The 23658-nt window shown below is 33.9% G+C and overlaps 1 protein-coding gene across 1 annotated transcript in view; it reads left to right on the forward strand.

Moving 5' to 3' along the window:
• Positions 1-23658, forward strand: part of ASZ1 (ankyrin repeat, SAM and basic leucine zipper domain containing 1) — a 69036-nt gene that overhangs the window by 42632 nt on the left and 2746 nt on the right. The window contains exons 5-12 of the mRNA XM_040260870.1: positions 8775-8886; positions 9422-9556; positions 10895-11019; positions 12861-12936; positions 13941-13997; positions 15163-15272; positions 21328-21433; positions 22246-22359. Of these exons, the coding sequence (XP_040116804.1) occupies positions 8775-8886; positions 9422-9556; positions 10895-11019; positions 12861-12936; positions 13941-13997; positions 15163-15272; positions 21328-21433; positions 22246-22359 (835 nt within the window). The remainder of the gene's footprint in view (positions 1-8774; positions 8887-9421; positions 9557-10894; positions 11020-12860; positions 12937-13940; positions 13998-15162; positions 15273-21327; positions 21434-22245; positions 22360-23658) is intronic.

The following is a 23658-nucleotide window of genomic DNA, read 5'->3' on the forward strand; positions in this document are numbered from 1 at the left end:
TTAATTATCTGTAGTATTCTAAGGGAAAAAAATATATGTGTAAGTTAAGTAATTTTAAAAAATCAATATGTCATTTTAAAAAGAGTAGTATGTAATTTGCCTTGTATTTTAAAATCACAATAATTAAAATGTGTGTTATTAGTGGAAAACTCTGAATTGCTGATCTCTAAAAGTAAAACAAAAGAAAATCTGGGATGAAATCCATGAATACATGAAATTATTAAATGATTAATGTGGCATCCAGACTAGTGGGGAGAAAGTGGATCATCATTTTGGTGCTAGGGATTTAAACAGCTACTTGAAGGAGTAAAAAATGCTGGTTTCCCCATAGCCAATATAATCATACTCATGGTGAAAAACTGAAAGCCTTCCCACTAAAATTTGGGACAAGACAAAGATGCCTGTTCTCACCTCTTCTATTCAACGTAGTACTGGAAGTTCTAGTCACAGAAATCAGACAAGAAATAAAAGGTATCCAATTTGGAAGGGAAGAGGTAAAATTGTATTATATGCAGATGATATGATAATTATATAGAGAAAATTATAAAGACTCCACACAAAAACTACCAGAACTGATAAATGAATTCAGCAAGGTAACAGGATACAAGATTAACATACAGAAATTGGTTGCATTCCTCTATACCAGTGATGAAATATCAGAAAGACAATGTAAAAAATATATGTATATATACATGTTTTAAAATCATATCTCCCAAAATAAAATACTTAGGAATAAAGCTGACCAAGGAGATGAAAGACTTGTATACTGAGAACTATAAAACATTAATAAAAGAAACTATAGATGATTCAAAGAAATGGAAAGATATCCCATGTTCTTGAATTGGAAGAATTAATATTGTTAAAATGGCCATTCTGCCCAGAGTAGTCTACAAATTTAACATAATCCCTATCAAATTACCCATGATATTTTTCACATAATAGACCAAATCCTAAAATTCATATGGAATGATTATACACTCAGAATTACTGAAGCAATGCTGAAGAAGAACAAAGCAGGAGACGTAACCATCTCAGACTTCAGACAACACCCCAAAGCTATAGTAATCAAGACTCTATGGCACTGACACAGAAATAGACGGATCATCAGTGGGCAGAATGGAGAGCCCAGAAACAAGCTCACATACCTTTGGCCAGTTAATTCTCAAGAAGGGACACAAGACTCTACAATGGGGAAAAACAGTCTTTTCAGCAAGTGGTGTTGGGAAAGTTGGACACCTGCATGTGAATTAATGGAGTTAGAACACACCCTCACACCATCCACAAACTAAACTCAAAATGGCTTAAAGACTTAAGACACAACACCGTAAAACTCCCATAAGAGACCATATGATAACAAAACATTCTCTGGTGAGTATAACTCATACTGATGTTTTCTTAGGTCAGTCTCCCAAGACAATGGAAATAAAAACAAAAATAAACAAATGGGACCTAATCAATCGCACAAGCTTAAAAATGAAAAGACAACCTACAGAATGGAAGAAAAAATGACCCAAGACTGACAAGGGCTTAATTTCCAAAAATATACAAACAGCTCATGTAACTCAAGAACAACAAAACAAAAGCCAAAAAAACCAATGCAATTGGAAAATGAGCAGAAGACCTAAAGAGACATTTCTCCAAAGAAGTAATATAGGTTACCAGTAGGTACATGAAAAGATGCTCAACAGTGCTAATTATTAGAGAAATGCAAGTCAGGATTACACTGAGCTACCACCTCACACTGGTCAGAATGGCCATCATTAAAAAGTCAGCAAATAACAAATGCCAGAGAGGATGTGGGGAAAACTTACATTCCTTCCCACACTGCTGGTAGGAATGTAAGTTGGTATAGCCACTGTGGAAAACAGTATGGAGGTTCCTCAGAAAATTAAAAATAGAATTACCATATGAACCAACAAATCCACTCCTTGGCATATATCCAAACAAAACTCTTGTCCAAAAAGATACGTCACCCCTGTGTTCATAGCAGCACTATTCACAGTAGCCAAAACATGGAAACAGCGTAAAGGTCCATCAACAGATGAACGGATAAAGATGTGTTGCATATATACAATGGAATTCTACTCAGCCATAAGAATGAAATAATGCTATTTGTAGTAATATGAATGCAACTAGAGATTATCATATTAAGTGAAATACGTCAGAAAAACAAATACCATATGTTATCACTTCTATGTGGAATCTGAAGTATGACACAGTTGAACCTATCTGTGAAACAGAAACAAGAATCACAAATGTAGAGAATAGACTGGTGGTTGCCAAGGGGGTAGGGTGGGAGAAGAATTAAAAAAAAATGCAAGAGGACTTCTTTGGCGGTCCAGTGGTTAAGACCCTACACTTCCAGTGCAGGGGACACTGGTTCAATTCCTGGTCGGGAAACTAAGATCCTGTGTGGTACGGCCAAAAAAAATGCAGGGCTCCAATCTCATGCCAGAGTAATTTCATATGCCTCAAAATATTTAAAAATTAAACAATACAAAGTCACACAAATGCTTATTAAAATTACTAGATGAAAATGTGGATGAATATATGTTGGACTGGCAATGGTCTTTATAAACATGACATAGGATATCTGGAAACTTGGCTACCAGAACATCATTCTCATCCTCTTTGTTCTCAACTCCAAACTGTGCCTTTCCCAAGCCTTGGGCTGATAAGACCTTAAGGGAGCTGGGTGCTGATGAGGACTCAGGCTTGCGTTCCTATCCTTGCAAAACATACAAGCTCCATTCCCCAAAAGTAGGAAGTTACCATGTTGTAAGCTTAGATGGAGAGCAGCTGACCCCACAAAAGTTGGACGTTAGGACATCTGGGACCTGGAGTAGAGCTGATCTTGCATGAATGTCTTAGGTTTCCAGCCTCTTATTAAAGACTTAGAGCTAAACAAATGGGCTAAGTTATCTCTTGGCCACTTAAATAAGCGGGCTTAGTTATCCCAGAGGTTGGGAACATTCTGGAAGATAGGAAAGCAGAGAGAGATTCTAGATACTTCTGGAGGGAGCTAACAGCCTTAAACTAGAGACCCACTGCATAAGCAACTTCTTTGATTTTCAATATCTATAAGGATTTCTGCCATTAAAAATACTACAACTACTAGACCTGAGCCCTAAAGAGCCAATACAAAACAAACAAACAAATTTCCCAGCAGCTAGTGAAAAGACTGACAATTAAAATATTTGCCTAGTACAATAAAACTGCTAACAGGAAAAGGCAAAAAAACCTGAATTAAAACTTACGAGTACACAAGGAGATCTAAATGCAGCATGAAGAAAGATCTCTTGAAGCTTAAAAATTGTGGCATTTCAATTCAAAGCTCAGGAAAGAAAGAAGACCATGGAAGACTGGTAATAATAAAAACACATGCTGGTAAAAAGAAATCGTTCTTAAGCTGAAAAACTATCATAAATGCATATCAAAACAAAGGAACAAACAAAAAACCCTACATTTTTGAACAGTTCTCAAGCTTTAGTTTGGACTGATGGAAAGACAAAAAAAAAAAAAAAAAGACACTCCTAGGCATAAATTCTGATTATAATGTGTAAACTCTAAAAACAAAGAGGAAATTTTTACAAGTTTCCAGGCAGAAAGAATTAAGTTTTTAACAATGAAAAGTAGATTACAGTGGCATCAGACTTCTTATGAGCACAGCTGAAACTAGAAAAGAATGAAATTGCATTTTCACTTAGATGAAGGTATGCAGCCTAAAGATCTTATTCTCAATCAAGCTGTGCCTCTCGGGTCGGAAAAAAAAGATTGTCAAAGATATGCAGCAACTCAGAAAATACATTACCTAAGAACCCTAGCTGAGGAAAATGCCTGAAAAAAGACTAGCCAAACCAAAAAGAACCAGAGACCTCATGAAGGCGGAGGATAAAGAGAAAGCATTGAAGAGGGATGAATTTTGATAAATATGTATTTAATAGATAATATTAGACTGGGAATGTGAATTGTGAGCGCTAAATAAGGATTCTGGAAATGGCAAGACAAAATGCAAGCCAAATTCTAATAATTACTAGATTATGCCAACAGATTGTAAGAGCTATAGTTTGCAGTGAGTTGGGGGATACCCAGGAGAAGAAAGGAAACAAAGAGTATTCAGGAGGCTTTATTCTGTTTGAATACAAGTAGGGAGAATGTGTCTTGGTGGATGAGGAAACCATAATCTTATTAGGAGAAACAAGTCTCATCTTGCTTACCTATAAGAGAGTGTTTTACTAGGGTAATGTTTAATGGCATTTTAAAAAAAGGAAAAGCAGAATCAGATTTTCAAGGGGAGAAATGCAGTGAATGGTGGTTTTGTTGCACCAGCAAGACAGAAGAGTATTGTCAGATATATCAGTCATTACGCTAAATGAAGATGGACTGAATTTTTCAACTGAATATTGGCTTAAAAACAAAAGACGGCTAAATGCTATTACAAGAAAATTAGAAGAAAATGGGTATGAAATATCCCATTACAGGTGGAGGTAAACCCGTGGAAATCAGGATTATCAATACTAGCTATTACTAATATTATATACAATAAACAGAATAAATTTTGTACTGTAGTAAAAGATCAATGAAAATATAACAAACACAGACCTGTACACACTATAAATTGAAACCTATTAAAATTCAAGAAGTAGGTCAAAATACAATGATAGGAGGAAATTTCAGTATTTATCTCATTACACAAATCTAACATATGTAAATTGAGTAAGGATATAGATGAGCTGACTAACACAGTCAGTAGACATGAGATGATGTAATAGATAAGAAAAGTCTGCCTGTATTAAATGCACACATGACACGCAACAGAGAAGCAGACCATTATACTAGTTACTGCATGGTTTGCGGGTGGTGGATACAGAGACAAGTCAGGATCATCATGGGCTGCCCTTGTGGCTCAGCTGGGAAAGAATCTGCCTGCAGTGCAGGAGACCTGAGTTCAGTCCCTGGGTTGGGAAGATCCCCTGGAGAAGGGAAAGGCTACCCACTTCAGTATTCTGGCCTGGAGAAGTGCATGGACTGTATAGTCCATGGGGTCACAACGAGTCGGACACAGCTGAGTGACTTTCACTTTCACACTTTCAGGATCATTATCCTCAAAGAACTGATATTCTGGTTGAGAAAACAGATGAATTGAACAAATACTTTGACATGAAAGGTGACCTGATTAAAATAAGCACAGAGTGCTCTGAGAACATAGAGGAGCGTGGGGTTGCTATCTAAGATGAGGCAGATCATCAAAAATTGGGGGGCATGCTGGCTTCTAAGATTAACCCCAGAAGTAGATTATGAATACATTGGTTGAAAAGCAAAAGGACATTTCGACCAGAAGTGCTCTGGAAATAGGCAGAGGAGAGAGACGAATTCATGCCTGCAGAACAACTGAAGTATTTTACTGGAATGGAATAGGATGGCAGGTACTAAAAGGTAGAGAGGTAGACAGAGGACTTATGAAGATCCTCATAGGTGTAACCCTGAAAACTTCAAACTGAATTTGTTTGATGAGGTTTACAAATGTAGAGGAAAGACTGGAGACAAGGAGGCCAGTTGTGATTCTGTTGCATGCAGTAATCCATGTAAGAAGTGATGAGGACTTGAAGACAAGGAAGGAGGCGAGTGTAAAGTACAGGTACAAATGATGGGAAGGAGGTAAAACTGGCAGGAAAGCTGGGCTGGCTATGAGTACATGAGAAGTCATAGATAAATTCATTCAAGCTTCTGGCTTGGATCATGCTGGACCTGCAATGCTGTTCATGGAGATAGGTAATAACAGAGAGTACTGTGTGTTGGAGGGAAGATGGTGACTTCAGATTTAGGTATATGTTGATTTTGAATTTTGTTGGGATACCCAGGTGGAAATGAGAGATATGATCTGGAGCACGAGAGCAAAGCCTGGGCTAGAGATACAGATTCAGCAGCCACCAGTGCATTAACAATAGTCATGAGAGTAGGTGAAACCATACAGGTATGTTTAGGTAGTGAAAAGGGAAGAATATTGAGGACAGCAGCCTCTTGAAATACATACCTTTAAATGCTAGGAAAATAAAAGGAGTCCAAGTAACTGCTGACCTTTGCCAAAGCAGTTATGTATTGGAAGGAGCAGGCAGAACAAAACAGAAGGGGAAGTAAAGAATTCTTTATATTAAATCTCAGGAAATAAATAAGATGGAAATTAATATTGAAAGTAAAGTTATCAGTAGCACAAATAGTTATCATGTCATTTGATCAAACCAGTTAAAAGTTTTATAACTTCCCTGAAGAGTTTATAATAAGACCATTTATAAGTTCATAAGAGTTTGTAAGATTGAAGACTTAACTTAGATTTCATTAATCTATGACAGGCAGGAAACTATAGATGTTAGAAGTTTCTGTAGATATAAAACCACTGTAAGAATTGTTCTGTTCCCTCTCAAAATGGTCATGCAACATTATTGATAGTATCAGTAACTCTAATAACTTTCAGAAGCTACGTAACACACTGAAATGTTGAATATTGAAGCTGATGCTGCAATACTTCGGCCACATGATGGGAAGAGCTGACTCATTGGAAAAGACCCTCATGCTGGGGAAAATTGAGGGCAAGAGGAGAAGGGGGCAATAGGGGATGAGATGGTTGGATGGCATCACTGACTGAATGGACATGAGTTTGAGCAAACTCAGAGGGATAGTGATGGACAGAGAAGTCTGGCATGCTGCAGTTTGTGGGGTCGTAAAGGGTTGAACATGACTTATCGACTGAACAACAAATACACGTTCTAGATAATCTAGACTCCATTATAGGAGTTTGCTATCCCATTCAGTAAATTCAACTAAGACATCAATGAAGCTTTATTGTAACACATATTCAGTTATGATCTGAAGCATCTTAGTCTGCAAACTATACTAGTCTAGTAGTTTTACTATCTAGGATGACATAAGCATTTATAAAAGCCATTTTATGTCTCTGTGAATTTACAGACTGAAAATTATATCCCTGCTGTTTTCTAAGATTCTATTATAAGAAAAATTGATATTTAAAAGAACCTCAATTTTCAATACAATTTCAGTACAGATTCAGAAATTTTCAGTAATAAGTTTCAAGCAGATAGGACACTCAGACTTTCATGTTACCTTCCCTGGAAAAGATGAAAGAGTGTAGAGGTGGAAGGAACAGCATTTGCACAGTCTCTGAAAGGGGAAGAACTTGGCATCTTCAAAAAGAATACGTGGCCAGAACAGAAGCATGGAGAACAGTTATGAGGCTACTGCAAAAATACAAATCAGAGAAATACAGTGATAGCATGGAGCTAACAAGTTGATGAGACATGGTTAGATTCTAAATATGATAGGAAAATAGGGAACAGGACCTTCTGATGACGTGTATATGGAGTGCTGGAGAAAAGTTATGAATGATGCTTACTTAGTTTTAGGCTGAGTTATTTGGTTAATGGAAGCTCTGGGAAATAGGGAACCTTGAAAGGAGCAGATTTGAGCTATTGTCAGGAAGGTGGGAAGAGAAGCATCAAGCGGTCTGAATTAGACTTAGGAAAGAATTTGAATAACCAGTTTACTCAAACAAACTCATTCTACTGTATATATTCTCCCTATTTGCTTAGCTATCCAGAAATTCACACTTCACTTTGTCAAGATTGTGTACTAAGGCCACTATGTAGGAGAAATTCAAGGTAGAGGAGGCAGTGTTTGACAAACTACCTTAGCATGTAATTCTAATAAAAAGTTAACATTTTAACGTACTAGGAAATAGAAGGAACAGATAAATGCGTGAAACTTTCTGTGTAAAGACATTGGTGTGAAATGACCAGATTCAGGATATACCTTATGTCAACAAATCTTACAGAGAAATATTGTTTATATGTAGTATATGTAATATGAGTAATCAAGACAGTCTTCCTTAATGAGATCAAAATTGAGAATTGGAAAATTATTTTATTTATTGTTCTTTTGTGAAGGTCTTTGTATATAGATCAGATATTTGTGGTATCTCAGGAAGATTGAGCCCAGAATCCTAGATCTCCTTTAAAACAGACTGTGATACTAAGTTCAACCCAAGTAGAACTAATAGAACCTTTCTGGTATCCTTTGTAATTAGGTTCAGAGGCTGAATGACTTCCAGAAGTCGAGGGGTTGAATCTCTAATGTGGGGAAGTGATCCACTAGAGGGAGACCACTGTGTTCTCCCAGAACATAACTCTCAGAGTCTGACAAAACTGTTGGACTGATGTCTTTCTTTATTAAAGTAAGCCTCAGGGTAAAATTCTCTCAGTCCTAAAGTCAAATTATAATAGAACACATTAAGAAGTAAGAGATCTTAAACTTATATTTTTACTAAATAAAATACAGATTTTAAAGTGTAATAAGCATTTAAAATGAGCAATTTTGAGAACATGGGGTCGGTGGGGGCGCTTGTTTGTGTTGTTCATCACTATTTTCCCAGCATAAGCATAGTGAGGTACTCTGATACTTTGATATGTGAATAGGTAAATTAATGAAGCCTCATATTAAAAAGTATGGGCTCATTTAGTGATTTTTTAAAGACACATTTCTTCACTAGAGGGTGCTGTGTAAGCATTCAATGCTTTTAAGAGTGTAATCTCCTTCATATTTTATTTATTTGCTGATAAATTGGATTTTTAGATTCTTTTCCCCCTGCTTTGTGAAAAGCTTTCCCATTTCTTTGCTCTCAGAACAGCACTGATGGTTAAGTTCAGCCTTTGAAGAACTGTGAAGGGCAGCATTGACAGTTGTCTTTCCTTCCTCCTCCTCAGGAGACTTATGACACCAATCATGTATGCTGCACGTGACGGCCACCCTCAGGTTGTTGCTCTCCTTGTTGCTCATGGAGCAGAAGTTAATACCCAGGATGAGAACGGCTATACCGTGAGAACCAACTCTACAGCATTCCTCTTTATCTCTAGGACATTGATATCTTACTATCAGTAGTTGGCAGAAAGGTTTTAAGAAGTAAAAATTACAGAAGGGCTGGGATGTAATTGCTGTTCAGTAAAGAAAAGCAACAGTTTCAATGAGAAAAAAGACATTATCTGCCTTTGTTGGTCAGTACCCTTGACAAAAGAAACTAACACATAGCAAAGCCTGGATTCTATTAGACTACAAATAGAATTCCTTTTTATAGAAAACAGTTCTCTGATTGACAGATAAATCGTTTTACTCTGTAACTTCACTTGACTAAGACGTTATTTGGTTTTACAAAATCAGTGAACATGGCAGTCTGCTTTGCAATTACAACATTGGAAATATGTTTACATTATATTGTGAAATGATAAAATTGCATCATTCCATTAATTAACCATGTTCACTTTTTTATTGTGCCATAAATACTGTTGAGAAGTTTTCTTCTCTGTGTCATATGTACTCCCTCTCTTTAAACAATCTTTTTTTCCCCCACTTACAGGCTTTAACATGGGCAGCACGTCAGGGTCATAAAAATGTAGTTTTGAAGTTGCTTGAACTTGGAGCTAATAAAATGATACAAACCAAAGATGGAAAGACACCAAGTGAAATTGCAAAAAGAAATAAACATCTCGAGGTATCCTGTTATTTAGCTAATTTTTCTTAGTTTACATTATTGTTTGTAAAACTTTTGTATGATTTTGTTAGAACTTGCTACTATAATAATAATTTATCTATTACTAAATGTTTCAGTATGTAATTTTCTCCCAGCCAGGTAATGAAAACTTTAGTTTACTAGAGTATTTATCTTTTTACTAAATAAGAGGCATTTACAATGTGGTAATTTAAAAGCTATATAAAGGGATAATAAAGTCTTATCTGGCCCTAGAAATAAAATTGTAACAGACTATTTATTTAAACACTTCCAACTGATTTTCAAAAATTAATTAATTTTCAAAAATTAGTGTATTGACACAGCTAGTAAAATTTCAAAATTTGCACATGTAAACTATTGTTTTTAAACTTTAATTAACACATATTAGACAATTTAAAAATTAAATACTTTGAACTACATTTACTCCTATACATTTGACAAGGTATATAGTAAAGTAATAACATATGGGAGTATATGATTTACTGTCATTCAGATAATAAAGTCAATAGTAAATATTTGCCATACATTAAATAATTTTATTGATATAAACTTTTGGTCTAAATATGAAAGCTTTCAGCCAAAGGTCTATAATTTCTAAGCAAGGATCAAATACAGTACAACTCTAAATCTAAGTTATATAGTTCAAGATCTTCTAAAACTTAGTTTCTGATTTTGGAAGCTTATGACATTCCAAAGTTTCCACCATACAGTAGTCAGACCATGTCATTTTTATTGCATGTAAAATAACTTCCTCTATTTTAAAGCAGCCTATAAACATGCCTATCATTTTATAATTCATATCTACATTTCCAATATTATTCTCATGTAAGTGCTAATCACTGAAGCCCTGTGAATCTTTAAAAAGAAATTTACAGTTTTTCTCCTAAGCTTTGAAAATTTGAAAACTTTTCATTAATATACTGCATTATTAAATTTAGGGTGGATGATACTGAATTTGACATACTAAGAAATGTATGAATATCAAAGATTATTTTGAGTTATAAATTGTTTCCTGAAGTGAGATTTGATTTTGTATCTTGACTGATTATATGACTTAACCTTAACTTACTGAAAAGTTAGAACTAAGAAGTTTTCAAAAACTAAGGAATTTCACATCTCTTTAAGATGTACAGTTGAGGTTTATGTACCTTAGTCATGCTTCTTACTTTCTCTCTGTTTAATAATGTATTTAAAATACTACCTGAGTACTTAGTCTTTCTGACTTAACTTACCAAAATGGAATTTTTAATTTTGTTGTATATTTTATTGAAAATATTATTAATTACTATCTTGCTTTAATTCTTATTATAACTTTTTCAGATCTTCAATTTTCTTTCCTTGACTTTAAATCCTTTGGAAGGAAAGCTTCACCAGCTAACTAAAGAAGAGTCTATTTGTAAACTATTGAGAACAGATTCTGATAAAGAAAAAGATCACATATTTAGGTAACGTAGCATGTTTTTGTTCAATACCTATAAATGAGTAAAAATTGTGTGTTTTTATTACTTAAAGTGATGATGTTTGAAATGTACAATATTTTAAACTTTTACGAGTATTTTAAAATACTACTTAGAAATGTATCAATTTTAAGTGTTTGTTTCTCCAGAATTTTAGAAAAGTTTTATATATATGTATTAACAGTAAAGAGAATTATTTTTTACTTTAAATATCAACAATACAGTTTATTTCTAAAAGGTTCTAAGGTTATAGTTTTGTTAGTGTTCAAACTAGATTGCACTTTGCTTTCTAATTCTTTACAGCAGATTCCTGATTTTATAAGCTAAAAATAAAACTACGTTTCCGCCCCCCTGCCCCGAACACAATTGTTCAAAACATAGCCACAACATTATTCTCTACTTACCTACATTTTAAAATGTTAGTAAATTTTTACTTCTTACAATTAAAGAGATTTTCATGTCCAGAGCTCTTATAAGGAATACAGTTTCCCCGTGAATATTCTGGGGGTTGGGGATGCTGACCATCACCCTTGGAAAGTCTGTATCCAAGGTTCCTCCATATCTGCAGTTCCACATCCATGAATTCACATCCATGACTGTATACTACTGTAGTATTTACTATTGAAAAAGATCCATATATAAGTGGACCCGCACAGTCCAAACCATGTTGTTCCAGGGTTCACTGTATAAATATTGGCAAATATTTTCCTTCTTAGGAAAGATGAGTTTCATTTTACTATCACCATTTTCTCTGTTTACTTAAATCTTCATTCAAGAAACATTTCTTATTCCTTTGTATAACATAGATCAAATTTGCAAATATAGGCATATTTCAGAGATATTGGTGTACACTCCAGACTATCACAATAAAGCAAATGTCATAATAAAGTGAGTTACACAAATTTACAAGTCGTATTTACACTATACTGTAGCCCAGGTGGCACTAGTAGTAAAGAATCCACCTGCCAATGCAGGAGACCTAAGAGATATGGGTTCAGTCCCTGGGTTGGGAAGATCCCCTGGAGGAGGAGCAGCACAGCACGGCAACCCACTCTAGTGTTCGTGCCTGGAGAATTCCATGGATGGGAAGCCTGGCAGGCTACAGTCCGTAGGGTTGCACAGAGTTGGACACGACTGAAGCGACTTAGCACACATGCACATAGTCTGTTAAAGTGTGCAGTAGCATTCTGTCTACAAAATCAATGTGAAAAAGGTGAGAGTGTTAGTCACTCACTGGTGTCTGACTCTTTGTGACCCTGTGGACTGTAGCCTGCTAGGCTCCTCGGTCCATGGAATTCTCCAGACAGAAATACCGGAGTGGGTAGCCATTCCCTGACCCAGAGGTTGAACCCGGGTTTCCTGCATTGCCGGCAGATTCTTTACCATCTGAGCTACCAGGGCCCCACAAAAACAATGTACATGTATTAATTTAAAATGCTTTATTTCTAAAAAATGGTAACCATCATCTGAGCCTTCAGCAAGTTGTAATAGCAATATCGAATCACTATAACAAACATAATAATAATGAGAAAGTTTGAAATATTTCATGTATTACAAAAGTGTGACACAGATACACAAAATGAGCAAATGCCATTGAAGAAATGGCACCAAGTAGACTTGATTGACAGAGGGTTGCCACAAACCTTCAATTTACAAAAAACAAATGTTTGCAAGTAAAGCAATAAAGTAAAGCACAATAAAACAAGGTATACCTGTATATTCTGCATAGACTCAATCATTCTTATTCTCTTTTGTACATTAAAATATATATTTATTATTTGTATACTTATAGTCTGTTCTGAAATTGACATTGCTATAAATATGTATAGTTCATATACAGCATTTGGAGATCTGGAAATATTTTTACATGGTCTCGGACTTGAACATATGACAGATTTATTGAAGGTAAGATTTTGTATGAACTACAATGAACTGTGTATGCATGTTTATTTATTGATTAACGTAACATTAATGCAACGTTAATTCATAAGCATGCTTATGAAAGAGTGACGGATGCACTTTTCTCCATAACTTATAGTACATCCCATTTTAAACTGGGAAGCATTTTGAAAATATATGATAAAAATTTACAGAAATTAGACTCAGGCTCTTACCCACTGCTCGTAGCTTTGCAGAACTCCATGTACATCTATGCCTTAGTGTGCTTTTCCAATTGCCGATCTTCCTGTATAGAATATTAGGAGCAGCAAGATTTTAAACAAAACAAACCTGGTATGGGAGTCTTGCTGTAATGATTATTAACTGAAATGTATTACTTAAATCTCTTTTTTTCCCAAAAGAATGGTAATACCTAGTGTAGGAGTGTCATAGATATTAAATTAGATCATATGACAAGCACTGTTGTAGGTATTTTAAGCATGCGTTATGGAGTTTGTGTCGATGACAGTTCTCAGCCATTTAGCTGATGCTGCAGCAGTAAAGCACTGTTTAGATAGGCTCTCCCTAGGAATATGCACATTCGATTAAGTTGTTTGTTGTTTAGAATTGGGTTTCATTGTACAATCTTGAAACTTCCTATTTGAGAATTATTTAATAAAATTAAATGTTATTGATTGTTAAATCTTATACAGTTATAAATTTTGACTACTCATAAAACATTTCTATCAAATTTTATAGAGCTATTTATGTAAGAAAGTAAAAGTTATAACAGTTTTTTTACTCTGGAAAACTAGCTATATTTATGCTTTTTAGGTCATTATACATATTATTACACCTACTACTATCTACCCAGTAATATAGCTGTACACCTGCATATGCTGTCTCCTCTAGAAAGTTGAAAGTTGTTTTGGAGGGTAGCATATAACTGACTAACTTATGTGTATGCTTGCCTACTTCCCCTTCCACTATTTCATTTATATTGAAGGTGGCATTTTTTTCCTTTTCTATAGGAAAGGGAAATAACTTTAAGACATCTCTTGACCATGAGGAAAGATGAGCTTGCAAAGGTTAGTATCAATTTCAAAACCTCAGACATTCTTTCATAGTTTTAATATTTTGGATCCTTTCATTTTATATCTTAAAAATCTTACAGCTGTAGACTGAGAGTTATCTTTTGCTAGGTTCCTCATTAGATGTGCTTATGGATAACCATATCTAAAATTTTCTATTATAGTATTAATTTGCCTCAGTATTTGAAGACTTAAAGTTGGTATTTTTTTCCTTCATATTAGTTAAGACATCTCAACTAAAACTGGTGCTATGTTTCTAAATATGAAATAGATTTATAAAACTATATAAAACAGATTACTCAGAAATAGGTGATTTTTTTATACATGGGGGCATAAAAATGTATTGTTCAAATACTGCCTTTTGCTAGGTTCTTAAATGATCAGTTATTTTGCCATCAAGTATTATTAGTAACAATTTGAAAATAGCTGTGGGAAACATCAAAGATACTTTAATACATAAGATAATAAAAAGGAATGATCTCCCTGTATGAACACACTGGAAACTTGAAATCTTCAGCATCACTGAAAATCAAACCATACTACATAGCTAAATCCAGGATAGAACATTTAGTTAATACTAAAGGTAGAATACAGGCAAAAGGAAAAATTAATTCTCACCTAATCACTGATAATATTTTGTAGGAAAAATTATTTTACTATGATTTTCTGGAAAGTTTATATTGTATATTAAAATCTAGTCATTTGTTTTAGCATCTATCACATTGTTATGTAATGTAAAAAATTGACTGTAATCACTATGTATCTAAATATTTTAATGATGGAACTTTGTCAGTCCAATTACAAGCAAATTTGTATATTTTTCAGTATAATTTTTCTCAATATGCATTTTTTTCAAGATGAGAATTAATCAGGTAGATCTTGTTCAGTAATTTCAAATTTTATACAAGTTTGACTACCTTGGGGATTCCCTTGTGGCTCAGCTGGTTAAAGAATCTGCCTGCAATGCTGGAGACCTGGGTTTGATCCCTGGGTTGGGAAGATCCCCTGGAGAAGGGAAAGGCTACCCACTCCAGTATACTGGCCTGGAAAATTCCATGGACCGTATAGTCCATGGGGTCACAAAGAGTCGGACTCAACTGAGCAACTTTCACTTCACTTCTTCATGACTACCTTACTGCACCTTGAAATCATTTCTGCTTAGAATGGAATTACCAGTAGAGATCAGCAGAAAATTATGGCTGCCCTTAAAGAACTGGAAGTAGAAGAGATAAAATTTGGAGAATTACCAGAAGTGGCAAAGTTGGAAATCAGGTAAAGATAACTTACTTGTTTACATTAATACTGTTTAGAACCACCTTTCCTTTTCAGTTGAATTTTGATAATGTCTGAGTTATTTTACTTGATACCATAATTTTTCCAGAGATATGGGTAGTTCATTTTGCTATATACTGTGTTCTGAGATAGAAAGTACTTTACAAGGCAGGTTTTACCAATACCAAGAAGCAAAACAGTGCATTTTCTTAATTCACATAGAAATATTTTTATTTTTTCATTGCATTTTGTTAAACAAGCTATTTAAAAGATCTTGCATTTTGCATAGTGTATCTCTTACTCTCTTTAAATCATTTAAGTGTCAAGTTGAAAATTTAAAGGTAATATTTTTGCTTGTGGCAATAAAAATGTGTTTCTCATGTAGCTCAGCTCTATTTTCAGCCTTAATGATTTATGAAATTATGTTATCAATATATAAAGTTCCTTTTTAATATAAACTTGTCAGGCATTGATTATTAGTAATATTAGTAATGAAAATTATCTTGAAAATAATAGTGTTTGATTTTTAAACATATTGCACAATATTAAATGATTTTTTTTAACTTTTTATTTGAATTAATTATAGATTCACAAGAAATTGCAGAGAAGTATAGGAATGTTCTATGCACCCTTCTTCCTTCTTCACCCATTCTTACCTGGTCTTAATATCTTGCCTAACTATAGTACACTAACAAAACCAGAAAACTGACATTGATATAATTTACATAGCTTATTTGTATTTCACTAGTTATACTTGTGCTCATTTGTGTGTATATGTAGCTCTGTGCAATTTTATCACGTGTGTAGCTTCACATAACCACTGCTGCAATCAATACACTTAACATACCATCACCACAAGGCTACCTCGTACTACCCCTTCGTAACTCCCACTACCTCTCCCCCATCCCTAAAACTAGCAACAATAATTTGTTATCTATCTTTATAAAGATGTTATATCACAAACGTTACATAAATTAAATGCAGTCATATAGTATTTTTTCCATTTTTAAATTTTTATTTTAATTGGAGGCTTACTTTATAATATTATGGTGGGTTTTGCCATACATTCACATGAATTAGCCATGGGTGTACATGTGTTCCCCATCCTGACCCTCCCTCCCACCTCCCTTCCCATCCCATCTCTCAGGGTCATCCCAGTGCACCAGCCCTGAGCACCCTGCCTCATGCATCGAACCTGGAGTATTTTTCCATTTTTGTTTGTCTTTTTTCTATCAGCCTAATTTCCCTGAGGTTCACCCAAGTTATATGCTATAAAATACAACACATAAGAGTGCAGTAGTAGCATCACTAGTGTAGCCTGCCTAAAACTAACATTGCAACTATGAGAAACATTAATTAAACACAGGAATAGTAAGTTTCCATACCATTTTAGAATTCAGAGAAGTCTTACAGTGAATAATTTAGATGATCCAGATTTCTTTAAAAATGTTATTGCAAAATTATTTCTCTTTCTCTAACTATACCTCCTTATAACAAGATGATCTATATTCAAAATAATGTTTCATCGCTGTTTCAAAATAACCACAACTCTTGAATATGTAAGTACATTGTAAAGGATTTCAGTTGTGATGATGACTTAAATAAAAAAAACCTTGAATCTTTTTGTTCACTGTCTTTACTTTTTTAATGTATTGCTTCTATGAAGGAATATTCTAAGTTCTACATGACTGAATTGCAAATTAAATTTTTAATATAATTTATTTACAGGATGTCAGAGTTGCCTCTATGAATTTTCACTTGAGGCTTAATAGATTTAAAGAATGTACAGAATCCTGAATGGTTCACATATTACAACTGCTAAATTTTTTAAAAAATAAAACTAGCAGACATATATTTCAGGAATTTGACCTTGTTATTAAATCACAGACTTTGTTTACATGCTGTTATGGAAAAGGTTTTACTTTCCATTTGTTCAAAGTCATTCTTTAAAGAAGAAATTAGTCATCAAGTCATAAGAAAACTAACAGCAGGAAAAGTTGAACTGATTGATTATAATCTTCTCGTAATGTGACTTTAACAATTTAGCTACTGATTTGTTTTAAAATACTTTTCTTCTATCTGTTCAATTTTATAAAATAGTCTGTTACAAGAGTACACATGCACAATACTTTTACTTTCTTCTATAGTTAGCCTTAGTATGTTTTCAGAATTGGAGAATGCAGTTTAAAAATACTGATCACCATTTCATTACTACTTTGAGATTTTTTTTTGAACAGAAATAACTAAGTTTCACCCATGTCTTGACATTTTCAGCAGTTTCTGCCCAAACCTTTTCTCCAAGCCTGAGATCTACTTGAATGTATCAAAGGCATCTCAAAATTATGCCTACTTAGAAAATGATTTCTCCTTAAAAAAAAAATGTGTATAGATGCAAATTTTCACATAAAAATACATTGTTCACATCTATGATTTATAACTATTCTAAACTTGGAAACTCCAAATATTGAACATTAAGTGGATGGTTGGATTACATTACCTCAATATAATGATTTTATTCTGTCGCTTAAATTATTTTGAGACTTAATGTCATGGAAAAATACTCATAGTAATAGAAAAGGCAAATATAAAATGGAGTGTGAGTTATAATGCCAGTTGTATGTATGCATATGAGAAATACTTAGTTCCCTTATAATATTCTGGAAGAAAATAATACCAGTCGTTATATTTGTGTGATTACAGTATTAGTTATTTTAATTTTTCCAGATAGTCTATAGTGAGCACATGGTTCTTCCATTTGGAGTACCTATATATTGGGAGAAAATGAATACAAGTTTTATGTATGACTGATTCCTTTCACTGTTCATCTGAAACTATCACAACATTGTTTGTTAATCAACTATACCCAAATACAAAAGAAAATGTATAAAGTATAAATTTTGTCCTCATCCTTAGCTTCAAAATTTTTTAATGTGGCCTATTGTTTGAGTCAACTTACATTTTTTGTGCTGCAGTAACTAATAACTTCTAAATCTAAATTGACTTATAGTAGCAAAATTTATTTCTTGATCAGAAATATTATGTGATCCATCTATATCATGGATCAGCTGCAGTGAATCTCTTCCTTATTATTCTGCCAATAGGTGGGAGAAACAGCCCTATCTCAGATATGCTGCTCTTGTGGCAAAGGGAAAAGAGAGGTGGCAGAACCAGTCAGTGGCTCTTAGAGCATCTGTTCAAAAATGACACAGTCACTTCCAGTCATATTTTATTTGCCAAAGCAAGTCATTGGCCAAGCCTCATGTCTTTCCAACATGAAATGTAATCCTCTGGCAGAGAGAGGCCTGGTAGTATCTGGCTCGGTAGAAAGAGACATGACAATTTGATCAAATAATATAGTCTACCATACCTATACCACATCTGCTTATCTGGAATTCTTTAAATAAGTTCAGAATTATCAGGCATTCCATGTAAAGGTATGTAGGTTGTATAGCTCTAGGGTTGGGGCCGGGCATCCATTCACACAGTGATGGTAAAAGGCATAAAAGTTGTGTTTTTTATAACTTGCCTATCCATATTCAGTAGCCCTGAAAATTATACATCACAAGAAAGGTATATATTTGCCTTTCATTCATTAAGACTATGTAATTTTGTTTATAGTAGTATTTATTTCAACTGTGGTCCTATTGTATTAGAATTTGTGTGAGTTTTTATTATAATAGATAACACTAAGTAACACTCCAGAAAGGTCATCTTGCAAATTTGTCAGCTCTTGATATTAATCATCTTCCTAATTTTTGTCATTCCAATGAAACATAACATCTTATTTTTATTATAATTCCATGTTTATTCTCCATCAAAATTTTCATTTTTTCTTTTTCTTTGAGTTACCTATTATCCTTTCTATTAGCTTGTGTTAGTTTCTTTGTAGATTTCACAATAAGTTGGCTTCTGTCTTTGAAACTAATCTAGTCATCAGTGTCTCTTCATTGTCAGAATTAGTGGATTAATCCTGATTATTTAACATGCTTGACTTTTTCCCTCCATCTTGAATCTGTTCCGTTCTTTACCTTTCATAATAGAAATTACTCCTGATTTTCTTTTTCTCAGGCTACTTTTACTTTGATAGCTTTTTTTCTTAAACCCCTATCAATTCGCCCCTCTTCACAATATGTATCTTTTTTCTTGGTGGCCTTCTCCATGATCATTGTTTTGATTTCTATTGGTTAGCAAATTATAGACACTTCTAGTACTTCTGTTGTTTGTGCCTATATTCACTGTTGAAGGTAATACTGAAATTCTTTTAGAGGTTAGTGAAAATAAAGATGTAATTTTTCCCTATATAAGTTCACCAGATCCCTGAATTCTTTGTAGCCTCATGAGTCAGTCTGTGGACCCCAGGAAAAGTACCTACAAGACTGATATTTTCTACTACTTACTGATCACTGCACCTACATGACTCATATCATTGCCATCATCAACATTATTAAGTTTGTTTGAATGCCATCTATGTACTAGATTAAATACTATGTGCTTTTCATATAGTATCTCTTAAGTCCTCCTTCCCTGGTGGTCAGCTAGTAAAGAATCCACCTGCAATGCAATTCCTGGATTGGGAAGATCCCCTGGAGAAGGGATAGATGACCTATTCCAGTATTCTGGCCTGGAGAATTCCATGGACTATATAGTCAACAAGGTTGCAAAGAATCGGAATCAACTGAGCGACTTTCACTTTTCAGTCCTCCTGACAGTCCTGTTATCTCAGTTCTAGAGATATGGCAATATTTGGCTGAAGATTAGGTTTGCCTGCGATCATAACACTGTGGAAGCTGTATTCAAACTCAGGGTTTCCTGATGCTAGAGTCTATATTCTTAATTATTATGCTATATTGTTCTCTCTTTACCCCACTTATTTCTTTACTACCCACCCCCAAATTCACTTCCATGCTTGGTAGTGCCATTTTCTACTGAAACCAAGGAAGTTAGAATCACCCTAGACCTTTCCTTTCCTTTTCAGTCCATCACCAAGTTTTTCAGTTTATTCTCCTGAACATTTCTTAAACTATCTCCTAATTATTCTCTATACTTCCACTTTTGTTTTCCTTTTAATCCACACCATACCCCAAATAAACTCTCATATAAAAGTCTGATTTTCTACTTCCCTGTTTAAAGTCCCTTAGTAACTGTACATTATCCAGAAAATAATATTCCATTCCTTACCATGTCACAAAAGTTCCTTAAATAAATGGTTCCATATAACCTCTTTTTTTATGACTTTCACATGATTGTGCTTTAGTTATACTTTGGAGACCTCCTAACCCCATACTTCCACACCTGCTGTTCTCTCCATCCAGAATCTCTTCTCTTCCTATGTACTTGACAAGCTTAAAAAAAGCTCCAGACTCAGTTCAAGTATGAACTCTCTGAAATGTTACAAAATCCCTATGCCCAGTTATGTTGTTGTTGCAACCCTGTGGACTGTAGCCCTCTGGTCTCCTGTGTACACAGGATTTCTCAGGCAAGAGTATTGGAGTGGGTTACCATTTCCTTCTCCAAGGGATCTGATCTTCCTGACCCAAGGATCAAAGCCCACGTATCCTATGTCTCCTGCATCAGCAGGCGGATTCTTTACCGTTGAGCCACCAGGGAAGATGCCTCATTCCAACTTATGCTAGGTTCATTATCTCTTGAATTTTAGATATCTCAACTGTAAATTACTGTTAATAACATATACCTTACAGGAGCTGTTGGAAGGAATTTAAAAAATAATAAATGTAAAATCAAATGCAGTGCCTTCACATAATAGACACTCAAATACTGGGACTTTGCTGTTCCTTCTTCATATGTCCCTGTGAATGATTCGGTTATAATAGTAGGTCTGCCTGTCATCCCGAACTTTGAGATCTTCAAGACTGGACACTTGGTTTCCTTTGTATGCTTAATGTCTTATTTCATCTGCTAATACAAATTTACTATTCTACAGATACTTTTTAAAGAATATAATAAATGTTATGACTCAACAGTGAATAATTAGCTAAGTAAAATAGAGTAAATTGTTCATATCAGTGATTCCTACTTGTTTATTTCCTCTCTTTAGTGGTGATGAGTTCCTCAACTTTCTTCTGAAATTAAACAAACAGTGTGGCCACTTAATAACAGCTGTACAGAACATTATTACCGAGTTGCCTGTAAATTCTCACAAGGTATTCTACAAAAATTATTAAGTGAAGAAAAGTATAAATGCAAATAACATTACAGATAATTTAATAATTCAGTAAATAATAATGATCTAGTAAAACTATATCTTCTACAAAAGATCTAAATAAGATCTAAATAAGTCAATTTATTTAATATTACTTCTTTTTATATGAAATAATTGAAAAACTAATGTTCCAGCCCTCAAGAAAAGAAATGAGTCAGACCAAAAAGCAAACTGATTTGTGTACTAAATTCACCATTTATTTTTAAAGGGAATTTAATTGTTTAAAATATAAAGTGACAGGAGACCCAAGTGAAAGTTGAAATAAAACAGTGTGTTGAGATTATTAAAAATCATATCAATATAAGGATTTTTTAATGAAAGAAATTTTAAATAGAGAAAGTGTAAGTGACCCGTTAAAGCAAACTTGTTTTGTTTTTTTCATGTGATTTAGTTTTAGCTATTTGTATGTAGTGAAAAATATTTAATGCGTTTGTTTTCCAATGATTTTTGTATAATGCTGATATGGAAATCATGTCATTCTTCAAACCTTCATGACTTTATTTATTCAACATAAATATTAGTACTAATATTAATTTCCATAGTTACATGTATTTAATAAATGCATTCATGAAACTGATTCAATTATTTGTATAAAATTACTCAGTTCTTTTGGTGTCAGGATTTACCCTGATAAAAAAATGCTTTTCAGTTATATAATTTAATGTTTCATAGTATTGTGTGACTTTTGTGGATATAAAGTTTTGAAAAGTTGTTTCCTATTGTTTAAAATGTAACTTTCGAAAATATTAACAGATAGTACTAGAATGGGCTTCTCCCCGGAATTTTACTTCAGTTTGTGAAGAACTGGTTAGTAATGTTGAAGATTTGAGTGAAGAGGTCTGCAAGCTAAAAGACTTAATTCAGAAGGTATCTATTTAAAATTTAAAATGGGAAAAATTATTTACAGCACAGTATGTTAGTCAATGAGCGCTTCCCTGATGGCTTAGATGGTAAAGAATGCTTACAGTGTGGGAGACCTAGGTTTGATCCCTGGGTTGGGAAGATCCCTTGGAGGAGAGCATGGCAACCCACTCCAGTATTCTTTCCTGGAGAATCCCCATGGACAGAGGAGCCTGGCAGGCTACTGTCCATGGGGTTGCAAAGAGTCAGACCCCATTGAGCGACTAAGCACATGTTAGACAATGAAGCAATTCTGACAAGAGCAACTTAAGTTCTCACTAGACAGTTGGGAAAAGGACCATTTCCAAAGAAAGAAATTTACCTAGGAAACACACTTTGTTGGTCATTAATGAAATGCATACTGAAAGAATAATGATACATCATTTTCATCCTATAAATTAGCAGGGAATGTATTACCCTACTCACTACTGGTTATAGTTCACCAAACTAGTATTTTCATGTAAGACTGATGTTAAAACAGCTTTCAAGAACAGTTTAGCAGAATGTGGCAAGGACTATAAAAATGATTTTATCTTTCAATAATACTAGTCGAATGATTCCAAAATTGTTCGTACTGGAAGTATAGTATACTAGGAAAATGATTTAATAAATTATGGTATGGCCATTTGTCATAATGCTGTGCAGCCAGTTGAAAAATATAATGAAAAGCACCTATCAAGTTGTTAAAGACAAAATGTTGTATTTCTAATTTTTATTTATGTATAAATATAAAAAAATACCAAAAATTAAAGGTTTATTAGCTCTGTTAATGAGGTAGGGTTGTAGATGAAATATTCCTTCTATTTCCTAGACTTTTTATAATACTAGGTTGGCCAAAAAACTCGTTCAAGGTTTTTCCATATGATGTAACTGAAAAACCCACACGGATTTTTTTGCCAACCCAGTATCTTTTAAATTTAACTTTTGAAAAGAGTATGGGCTTTTTTTGGTTCTTGTTTCTATACTCATATAGAAGTATGTATCTTGGTTTAAGGACAGGTGATTTTTCCCCCATTTAAGAAAATTGAGTATATCAAAATCTAAGCTGGTAAAATAGAGAACTCTGTTGAAGGTAGATAATAAAGGAAAACTTTCACTTTACTAAAGAACTCACTTTGAGTTCTCCAAATCTAATAAATATATTTGGTATCTAAAAAGTTTTTGTGAAATATCTGATGTGAACATCGGATTATGGATTAAATTTTCATAGTTTCATACCATAATCATTTAATATTTTCATTAATATTTTATCAAAAAGGTTATTTT

The sequence above is a fragment of the Oryx dammah genome, unplaced genomic scaffold, assembly GCF_014754425.2.
Source record: "Oryx dammah isolate SB20612 unplaced genomic scaffold, SCBI_Odam_1.1 HiC_scaffold_18, whole genome shotgun sequence".
NCBI classification, from domain to species: domain Eukaryota; kingdom Metazoa; phylum Chordata; class Mammalia; order Artiodactyla; family Bovidae; genus Oryx; species Oryx dammah.